General features: G+C 42.2%; 1 protein-coding gene across 6 annotated transcripts; it reads right to left on the reverse strand.

Annotated features, from left to right (window-relative positions):
* Positions 1 to 460: 460 nt before the first annotated feature.
* On the reverse strand, positions 461 to 10,908 carry gcna (germ cell nuclear acidic peptidase). Of its 6 annotated transcripts, none has more exons than XM_079480430.1 (13): positions 10,359 to 10,908; positions 9,840 to 9,959; positions 9,550 to 9,730; positions 9,400 to 9,466; positions 8,754 to 8,803; positions 8,607 to 8,673; positions 8,441 to 8,520; positions 7,705 to 8,049; positions 4,060 to 4,207; positions 2,380 to 2,524; positions 2,035 to 2,170; positions 1,718 to 1,922; positions 461 to 1,292 (listed from the first exon to the last, which is right to left on the reverse strand). In XM_079480430.1, exons 2-13 carry the CDS (start codon positions 9,927 to 9,929, stop codon positions 1,061 to 1,063), a joined length of 1,746 nt encoding a protein of 581 aa, XP_079336556.1. In that variant the 5' UTR covers positions 9,930 to 9,959; positions 10,359 to 10,908; the 3' UTR covers positions 461 to 1,060. The 6 variants fall into 6 exon arrangements, with proteins under 6 accessions (XP_079336556.1, XP_079336558.1, XP_079336559.1 ...); XM_079480432.1 differs by lacking the exon at positions 10,359 to 10,908 and adding an exon at positions 10,158 to 10,356 and having other exon boundaries at positions 496 to 1,292; XM_079480433.1 differs by having other exon boundaries at positions 589 to 1,292; positions 10,339 to 10,423.
* Between the last annotated feature and the right edge of the window lie 340 nt (positions 10,909 to 11,248).

Here is an 11,248-nt window from a genome sequence, read left to right on the forward strand (position 1 = left end):
AAGGTTTTACCCGAAACGATGCCAGAAGAATTAAATTGTTTTTAATGTTTAAAGTCACTAATTTACTACATTTGTTCTGTAAGGAACTTAAAGAAAAAAATTATAAATAAATAGAGGGTTGTGATTTGTGGCGACGCAAAGAATTGTGGGTTATTTCTAGCAACAATGGATACACCTCATACATCCTCTGAATTCCTGTGAAAGAAGGTTGTATTTGATGCTCGCAGTGTCGTCCAACTTGCTTTTTTTGAAACAAGACGGCCTCCATGACCTATGCAGACTTCGAATGCCACCTCTGTAGGACGCAGCCATCCAAAATAAGACACAGCTATTGTGTACAGATAAGTGTGTTACATATACCCCATCAGTCTTTTTTGGAAATAAGATATTTGACAGACCGATAGCTGCTTACAGAACAGCGTAATATCCAGCACTCTGATAAAGGCTGAGGGCAAACCCTGTCTAATGGGCAAAGCATGCTGGAAGATTTACAGTCCTATACATGCAATATTTAATGCATTACAAAGGGCTCTTCAACAGCCCATAACCACATGAAAGCACAATGAATTATAGACGGCAAAACAAATTTGAATGGAAAGCCTGCAATAAATATCTTTATTGGAGAAAAACACTTTTCAGTCATTTCTAACTGAATAAGTCTTAAAAAACCATCTGAAATGGACATTTTCTCCATTCAGTAACTACAAATGTGCTAAAATTGTATTTGGAAAAACATAAAATAAATTTGAAATAAACACATAAAAGGCAACAACTACACAAGAGAAATCACACACACACACATCCCTGAAGTGACTGGTATGAAATGGTCGAATCCTCACATTAAAGATTCAGAATCAAGTAAATGAATTGAATACGTCTCAAATATCATAAATACCATCGTCGATCATACATATGATAATTTGACAGTGGAAAACAATCTGAATCAAATCTAAATAAGAGACAGCATCTTCCAGCACTAACAGAACTCTTACTTCCGCAGCAGTCTTGAAGGTTTGAGGTATTTAAGGTTTTGTTCCTATTTAAGTCATCTGATCCCAGATCAGCTTTGACTGAGGCGCGTCTTACTAGCAAAGTCTGCACTGAGTTTGCGCATCACCTCACCATGACTTTGCCCGACCAGCTCCTGTCTTACTGAACCGTAATTCTCCTTTACGAAGGCAGCGAAAGGCGTGGGTCCTCGTGGCTTTGACGGGGTCAGTAAAACCAGCTTCCCAGTGCACAAAGCACATACAAACTTTGTGGTGTCCAGTGACTTGGAGTGACGGCCAATCCTGTGCAGCAGAGGATACGGTCAATATTTGATCATCATCGAATAGTAGGAACAGTTGATCAACTTTAAGTGAGTGAGTGCTGTGATGCTAACATGTGGTGGATGGGTGGATGCCAGAATGCCAAAGGGCATTTCTTGGTTATTTTTAGTGGGATTTTTGGCACCTCCAGCTTATGAGCCTGGTCTCAAGATATGGCTCAGGTCACTCCTGCAATGCAAGTCTATGGGATCTTTACCGGTTTTATCATTTACCTGGTGAAAACTATCTGTCGGATTGCTTAGGTAAGATAGCACAAACGCCAAATAACGTGTCAAATGTTGATATGTAGGGCAACAGTAAAAGAGTTGATATGTTTATGAGCAACAGTAAAAATGACAGTTTTGACAGCAGAATGGCAACAGGATTTAAATGAGTTTGACACTTACGTGTTCTTACAGCGGTCACAATGATATTGGTACTTGTAGTTGATGTCATAACTGTGGCAGCGCGTCACCATGGGCAGCTCAGGGTGTGCAAGCATGGCTTTACCGGCATAAAGCCTCCAGAAGGGCCCGTGACCATCACGCACATTGTTTATGAGCCATGTAGCAGCATGACACATTTCATGAACTAACGTATCTCGCAATCGATCTGAAAAACACAGGGTTGTGTGCATGCATATTACTATATTATTCATAAATATTACTAAATATACTTTTATTCTTATTGATGTTCGTAGCATTTTGAAAACTGTAGCAAGTACCTGCGGAGTCACACACTTTGACAGACAGCTCGATGCGAGCGTATCGTATCCCTGTGCCTCGCGCTTGACCCGAGATGCAATATCCAGCTGTCTTTCTCATCTTCTTATTCCATGTGACGGACATGTCAACGGGAAGCTAAAGGAGAGTGGAATTTGTGATTGAGCCCAGATTTAAACCTTGGTGAGAAAGACATCGTAGCAACTGCATGGTGCTTTACAGTGTCTAGCATGCATTAATACTTCACAAAAACCCATTTCAATTAAAATTCTAGTTTTGTTGTAGGTAAGATACTAAACAAGAGCTATTTACTACTGTTACAGTCTGAAAGAGTTCCGGGTTTGCACCTTGCTGTCAAATACACTGGCGTTGTAGAGCTGATAGAGTTTAATGGTGAGCTCCTCTTTGTTCTGTTTGAAGCTGCGGCTGTATGAGGATCCGGGGACAGATAGAGACTGCAGGAAACACCCTGGAGTTTTACACACCACCACTCTGACAAACACAACACCAACATCATGTCAAAGACGGAGATGGCAAAACTGCAAAAATTATGAGCAAAATGTATTGTTCTTTCAAGATTAGGGACACACAATATATGCCCAAGTCTTCATGGTGTAGATTCGACAAGGTGTCATAGATTTGGGTCCCTTGACATGATAGCATCACTTAGTTGCTGTAGATTTGCACATCTACGATGCGAATCTCCCGTTCAACCACATCCCTAAGGTGCTCTATTGGATTGAGATCTGGTGACTATGGAGGCCCTTGGAGTACTGTGAACTCATTGTCATGTTCAAAAAAACAGTTTGCATTATCCTGCTGAAGGTAGCCTTCAGAAAATGGGTACACCGTGCTCACTGTTTTACATTTTAGGCATTTGGCAGACGCTTTTATCCAAAGCGATTTACATAGCATTATCTTATACATGGGTATCTGCAATCCCCTGGGATCAAACCCACAACCTTGCGTTGTTAACGCAATGCTCTTACCACTGAGCTACAGGAAAGCTGAAATCATAAAGGGATGCTCAATCGGCACGAAGGGGCAAAAAGTTTGCCAAGAAAATATCCCCCACACCATTATAGCCCTACATCAGACTGAACCGTTGATACGAGACAGGATGGATCCCTGCTTTCATGTTGTTGATTCCATCTGAATGTCGCACCTGAAATCGAGGCCAGGCAACATTTTTCCAATGTCCTGAATTGTAGCTTGAGTTTCACGTTCTTAGCTGACAGGAGTGGTACTCGCACCTCAGATGCCAAAATGCATCAAGTTGCCAATTGGCTGATTAACAATTTGTGTTACCAAGCAATTGAACTGGTGTACATAATAAAGTGGCCAGTGAGTGTATGAATTTGTAATACATTTTAAAATGATTTACTTACTTACAATAAATAGCGCCAGGGTGGTGGAATGAGTTGTTAAGAAACTGATTAAACTTCAATAAAATTTAAGTAAATTCCAAATCAACTCTCTGTTTAGTGTGACCAACTCACTTAAAATTCACAGGTGAGTCACCTTTTTGAAGAGTGACTATGACCCTTTAAAGGGATATTTTAGGCAAGAAACTAAATGTCCCCATATTTGACTCACCCTCAAGGCATCCTAACTGAATATGACTAAGTAACTTGACTGCATTACTCTTCAAGAAGACAGTCGTATTCAGTGAGGATCCCTTGAGGGCGGGTAAAACATTGGGATATTTTGTTTCTTGCCTGAAATATCCCTTTAAGAACAGATCACATGTTAGAAAAAGCCCTGGATGTCACAAGTTAATACAACACTAATATAACTTATTCAAAATAGTGTTGATTTATAATATCTGCCAAACACAGGATTCAAATAAATAAACATAATGGGGAAAACCGCCCAACTAAGTTTAATGCAAATACTGTCCGTGCATCTGAAAATAAAACAATCTCAAGATCTTGTGAACACTGGAGACATTTTTTATTCTTTTAGTGCAGAAATCCCACACCATGTATAACCAGTACGGTGTATGACGGCTGGATGTAGATTATTACCTGCTGTTGGGCGGTGGTCTGGGCTCAGTATGGCTTATAGGTCTGCTGCTGGGCATCTGCACTGGGGTGTGGCTTACGTGTGATCGCTCATCTGTCTTCTTACCCACAGCAGACGGTGTGGACAAACAGGGTGGTCGTGGTCTGGGCTCTGCAAGTTGAGAAGATTAATCATTTCCATCTGTATCAAACCTTAGTGTTGAAGCCTTATAAAGTGTCATAGGCAATATGTAAAAAACCTAAATAAAGCTGTCTTCTATATTCTAAAATTTGCACAGGCAAAAATGATTAACTCGATTCAATTTATGACTTCTAATAAAACAACTTTTTAACACTCTGATGCATCATCCATGTCCATAGAATCATCAGTGCATGAAAGATAACATACTTACATTAAATGCTCAGCGTTACGAGTTCCTTAACCTTATAAGAATACTTCAGGTAGAAAACACATCTGCTTGCGTTTGTACTAGTCGTGTCATAACATCAACCTCTTTTGGAATCATAAGTTACCCTTGTATTAACAGGCACCTACAGTTTTTTTTTGTATGAACACTTGCACTTTTTGTCTTACTTGTTTGCACTAATACTTATTCCTTTATTGTTATCTTTAATGTTTCTCCCTATTTTCTTTCTGCTTCTCTTAAATATAAGTTTTAAAATCCTTTCTGTTATCACAACACGTAAATCATCTGCCGCATGCCGAAGGCGACGCAATGCTAATAATCTTCACAATGTATCACTGCTAGCAACTGCCCCTTCTACTTTCCCAATAGGATTGTGGAACTGCCAATCTGCTGTGAACAAAGCTGATTTCATTACAGCTTTTGTTAAACATTCTGGTCTTTCCATTGTAGCACTTACAGAAACATGGATCAAACCAGAGGACTCTGCCACTCCCGCTGCCCTCTCCCATAACCACACTTTAAGTGACAGCCCTCGCATTACAGGAAGGGGTGGAGGCACCGGTCTACTCTTCCCCAAAGACTGGAAATTCAATCAGCTAACACCCATGTGTGACAACAGCTCCTTCGAGTTTCATGCTGTTACTATCACCCACCCTGTTAAAAGTCATTTTGTAGTTATATATCGTCCCCCAGGTCAGCTTGGACATTTCTTGGAGGAGCTGGATGTGCTTCTTTCATCCTTCCCTGAGGATAGTACTCCCCTGGTGGTACTAGGTGACTTCAACATCCACATTGGAAAGCCACAGGCTGCTGACTTCGTCAACCTGACCGCATCATTTCTCCTCGAGCATGTTTCCACATCAACAACCCACAAGTCTGGAAACCATCTAGATCTGATCATCACAAGGTACTGCTCCACTCATCACTCTCAGGTCACCCCGCTGCACACGTCTGATCACTTCTTCGTCACCCTCGACCTCACTGCTCCGGATATCGCAGATGTCTTACCGATGGTCACCTTCCGGCGCAACCTGCGGTCTCTCCCTCCCTCCTGTTTTTCCTCTGCTGTCTTCTCTGCACTCCCCCCCTCTGATGAGCTCTCTCTTTTGAATACAGACAATGCCACAGCCACTGTGTTCCACGCGTTCATCCTGCTTGGACAACCTATGCCCTCTTGCATCTGGACCAGCCCGTGCATCCCCGTCGGCTCCCTGGTTATCGGATGTACTGCGTGAGCATCGCGCCAGCCTCCGGTCAGCTGAGAGAAAATAGCGCAAGTCAAAAGACCCTGCAGACCTCTCTCTCTACCAATCTCTTCTCTCTTCTTTCTCTGTAGATGTCACCTCTGCAAAATCAGATTACTACCACTCGAGGATCTGCAACTCTCCGGACTCTCGAACGCTCTTCAAAACCTTCTCTGCTCTCCTCTGTCCGCCTGCTCCCGCACCTTCATCGGAGTTAACAGCTGCTGATTTTGCATCGTTCTTTGTAAAGAAAACTACTGCCATCAGCAGCCAGTTCTCTACGCCACCACCCTGGACCCTACACTGCTAGAAAGCTACAGGCCTGTCTCCCTTCTTCCCTTCCTCGCCAAAGCCCTAGAGCGAGTTGTGTTCAACCAGCTCTCCTCCTTTCTCATGCAAAACAACCTCCTGGACAGCAATCAGTCTGGGTTCAAGACCGGTCATTCCACAGAGACTGCACTGCTCTCAGTCATCGAAGCCCTGAGACTGGCAAAAGCATCATCCATGTCATTTGTGCTCATCCTACTGGATCTGTCTGCTGCCTTTGACACTGTCAATTATCACATCCTCCAGGCTACTCTCAGTGCTATGGGTGTCTCTGGAATGGCGTTGCAATGGTTTGAGTCCTACCTCTCGGGTAGGTCATTCAGAGTATCCTGGAGAGATGAGGTCTCCGCGTCCCAACAGCTCAACACGGGGGTGCCACAGGGCTCAGTGCTTGGACCGCTACTCTTCTCCATTTACATGACATCCCTCGCCTCGGTCATTCAGAAGCATGGCTTCTCCTATCACTGCTATGCCGACGACACACAACTCTACTTGTCATTTCAACCGGACGATCCGACTGTCGCTGCTCGCATCGCGGCATGCCTGAGTGACATCTCGCTTTGGATGAAGGATCATCACCTGCAGCTAAACCTTGCAAAAACGGAACTGCTTGTGATCCCAGCCAACCCAAAGATTCACCACAACCTTGCCAATCAACTAGGCTCATCAACGATTACTCCGTCCAGCACAGCCAGAAACCTGGGAGTGGTAATCGAAGATCGGCTTAACCTCACAAGTCATGTTGCCAGCACCACCCGGTCCTGTAGATTCATCCTCTACAACATTAGGAAAATTAGACCTTTCCTATCGGAGCACTCTACGCAAGTCCTAGTCCAGGCTCTTGTCCTGTCCAAACTGGATTATTGCAATGCGCTTCTGGCTGGACTTCCTGCTTGCACAATCAAACCTCTCCAGATGATCCAGAATGCGGCAGCAAGAGTGTTCTTCAATGAACCGAAGAGAGCGCATTTAACTCCACTCTTCATCAGGTTACACTGGCTCCCTGTTGCCGCCCGCATAAATTTCCAAGCTATGCTCCTGGCCTAAAAGACCACCACCGGGTCCGCACCATCGTATCTCCACTCGCTAATGCAGATCTATGTTCCTGCCAGATCCCTGCAGTCTGCAAAGGAACAACGACTAGTGGTACCATCCCAAAAAGGAAAAAAAGTCACTCTCCCGTACCTTCCCTGGATCTGTTCCACATTGGTGGAATGATCTACCAGCTGCTACAAGATCAGCAGACTCGGTTACCATCTTTAAAAAACACCTAAAAACGCATCTCTTCCGTCAACACGTCGTGGATTGATTTTTCCTACTTCTCTTCCCTTTCCTTCTTTATAATAAAAAATAAAAAAAAACGTACTAACCTCACTATTCTTAGCTTTTTATACTGTGCTAGGCTTTAATGGACTAGTTTGATGCACTTATGTATTTTGTGGTCTATGTTGTTATAATTGCTTCCAATGTTTCCTCATCTGTAAGTCGCTTTGGATAAAAGCGTCTGCTAAATGACTAAATGTAAATGTACAGTTCACCCATAACTGACAATTCTTTCATCATTTACTCCCCCTCACATCCATCCAAACTAGAAATGACCATTTCTATTGCACTACACAAAAGGGCAAACAAATGATGACGGAGTTTTTGTCAACTATGCTTTTAAATACCTGGAGGCCGTTTTGGACTTGCAGGTGTTTTTCCTCCCAGATTGTGATTCTGTCTGACTCTGTCCAGTAAAGACTGGAACTCTTCCTCGGAGCTGCATGTGTCGTCTTGACCACTGTTTGTCATCGCTGTGATGATCGGTGCTGGAACGGCAGCTTTCTCTTTACGAGAGATGTGATGTTCCTTAGATGCTGGGCGGCTGTGTCTGGAACTCCAGGTGCTCTGGATCACAATGTTATTGTCGTCGTCATCACTGTCGCTCAGGAAGACTGGAGAATCCCAGCGAGATGGAGGCTGTTTCTCTGTCTTCTGAAGCGGTTTAGGAGATTTGCCAGTCTTGGGTTTCCCTAGATAGAAGCAGAAGGTGTTGGATGTAATATGCGAGTATAGCACAAAGGACTCACATTAACACATCTACTGGCTGATGAGAAACCTGGCCTGTTCGGTTACAGTGAGATAAAGCAGAGACCATTTTACTCTTATGAGTAGTTCTTCTTTTGTTCAGGAGAAGATCATACATTCTGTCAAACCATGTGCTCATTCGTAAAACAGTTGAAAGTCTTTGGTCATACGTTTTTACAAATACATGCAGTTTAAAGGAAATATTAGACAGAAAATTAACGCATAATAACCCTGACTGTGTTCATCTGATAAAAGAAAGTCATATACACCTAGGAAGGCACGAGGTGCGTTTGAATTTTGCGGTAAGCCGTTCCTTTGAACTAATAAAATAGGTACCTTTGGTAAGGAAAGGCTTCCTCTTGTCATTGATAAAATCATCATCGGATGACATGCTGTCCACTATGAAGCGTTTCAAACTGAGGCATGAGAAAAAGAAACAAATGATTGAGACAAACATTTACACGCATGAACTTCTTTAGAGCATCGCTTCTCTTTCACTTACCAGTCGTCACTGCCGCTTGCAGACTGTGACCGCACTTTAGCCTTTGGGGTTTTCACTCGATTCAAAACTGTGACATTGAAATGCATTTTGTTACATCTCTCAAAAGTTGATTTTGACGTAAAACGAGAATGGATGAAAAAAACGTACAACTTTCAAACTCGTTGTCACTATCCGAAGACAGTACAGGAACTGGCTCTCTAGAAAGAGTATAAAGCAACAGATTTAGTTTAAGCTCATGTCTGGGTGATCAGGAGAATAATCTCCACATGAATAATTTGATGCAAAAAACTCTAAATCCGTCATTTAAATGAACTTCTTTTCCTTTAGGCTCTTACATTTGCTTTTATCCAGCTATAGTAGATATTTCAGACTGGGAAGAGTGTGGTATTTTGCAGATTTAAATGCAGAATTATTTGAGTAACGTTTACTCCATGTGTGGAGAACATTCATTCAACATCATGATCTCTTTTTTTCCCATCTGAACTCTTCTAAAGGAGAGAAACAAATTCTTGTTGCCTCTTTGCTTATATTACTAGAAAACGGTTGCATGTAAATATTGCCATAGACAACTTACATGTGATTTTTACCTAGCTAAATCACATCATAGGAATATAAACTTTCGTATCTATCAAATTAAATAAATAAATGGACGTACACCTATGCATGCTTTCAAAAGCCATGTTACCTGCAGAAAGTGTTTCTTAGCGGAACACACCAAAGAGGATAGAAGAGCTCGATTAGATTTTACCCATAAACAACTGAATAGATTTAACGTTGAAAAGAAGTTTCCCACCTCGCTTTCATAGCAGATGAGGTGCACTGCTTAAAAGTGTGTTTCGGTGTAGCCTTCTGAGCAAGAACTGAAATACAACACACAGAGAAAAACAACATTCAAGCAACCGTGAAAACAGAACTGAGAAAAGTGTTTTAGAATGCAACCCACATTGATCCAAATCCTCATCATCTGAACTCAACAGCACATGACTGGGCCGAGATCGATTCTCTTTCCCCGAGCAGTCGCTGTCAGACTGCTGCGGTCGGTGTGTTAGATCTCTGCCCGAGGACGGACTCGAGTCATAACTGCCCAATGCTGGCCGTCTGCTTTTATTCAAGCCCTTTCTCAGCTAAAACAACGAAAAACTGTCAAACTGGCAACATGTGTGATGAGTTAAGTGTATTCACAGTAATGACCACAACAGAAATATGGTACAATATACAAGTTAAGTGTCGTACCTTCTTCTCAACTTGATCAAGATCTTCATGTCTGTCCCAACCAAGCTTTTCTGAGACTCTTTGAAATAATGACATAGTACCGGGATCCATAGCAGCAAACCTGTCGTCACTGCAGTTTAACTGAGAACATGTTTAAAATATTAAAATAAATAAACGCTCTATAAACTTACAGATTTGAACTTGAAATGAGTACGAAGATGACAGTTAACGTTAAAGCTTTACTTGATCATGGGCAAATTCACCTAAATAATGAATCGATACTAACTAGCTGTATTACAACTAACAAAACCCGTTAAACCTCAATTGCTCATGCGTTACCAAAATCGTAACATATCCGGGACTTTAACGTTGGATCCTCAATATCAAGATTCGACTCGATAGTAACATAACGTGAACATTTGCATTCATCATCGCCAGGAGAGAGGCGGTCTTGTGAAGCGTATTTTGTGCATCATACCTATTAAAAGCGGGTTTGATATCTCACTCAAAAGAAACTTACGCAAACGCTTCAACACTCACGTTCGTTCAAATTTCGTCGACCGGATGTTGCCGTCGAGAGCAGGCACACAACTTCCGGTCCCACTAGAGCTTCACAACAGTCAAGGCAGCTTTATTTAAATAGCGCTTTTTTAAATGTCCATTGTTACAAAGCAGCTGTACAAGAAAACATTAACTATAAGCAAAACAGGTTATGCAAGTCAAAACACAGGCCAAATATCAGACAGACTACAAATTCCTCTATGCAGTGTTAATGAAATAAAACTATAAAATTCTAGCAGCCCCCGGCCAGGCAAACCAGGGGATTCCAGTTCCCCTCTGGCAAAACTGCTGCCTCTGCACAAGCTCGACAGACGCACAACAAGGCCAAATAAAACATAATTAGATTTAAGATTATCATTTATCAGTTTGTTGAGTCGCCACGTCCTTTGTCCAGCTCGATCACAGCATTTGTCAGGACATGGACCGCGTCCTGCCCGCTCTAGTAACCTTGGAACAATGAGACAAGACTGGCTGAGAGTAGAGTACTGTTTTGCACTCTTTGATGCAACAAACGCATCAGTTGTTATTGGAAGTGTTGCTGGTTCCGGTTGATCTAAATAGTGCAGCCTATTTGTGTGTCAGTATGTGATGTGTAGGTCCATCTTTATCGAGTTTGTGACGTAAAACGTAGGTTAGGATCGAAACTATATTATGATTCATATTTTCTTTCATTGCAACTTAACTTCGCTGTTAAGATGTTAGCTTAATTGTGTTATATATGATCAAAACACATTTGAAACAAAAAGGTATAAAACAAGACAAAGTAGTTCGACTAGAGCAGGTAATGCCTGCCCTCTGCTGGTGGTTCTACGTGAGATTTTAACAAGCCCACAACGCCATCACAGAAGTGTAGAAACATCTTTAGCGCT

Source organism: Barbatula barbatula (assembly GCF_947034865.1).
Source record: "Barbatula barbatula genome assembly, chromosome: 18".
Lineage (NCBI taxonomy): Eukaryota > Metazoa > Chordata > Actinopteri > Cypriniformes > Nemacheilidae > Barbatula > Barbatula barbatula.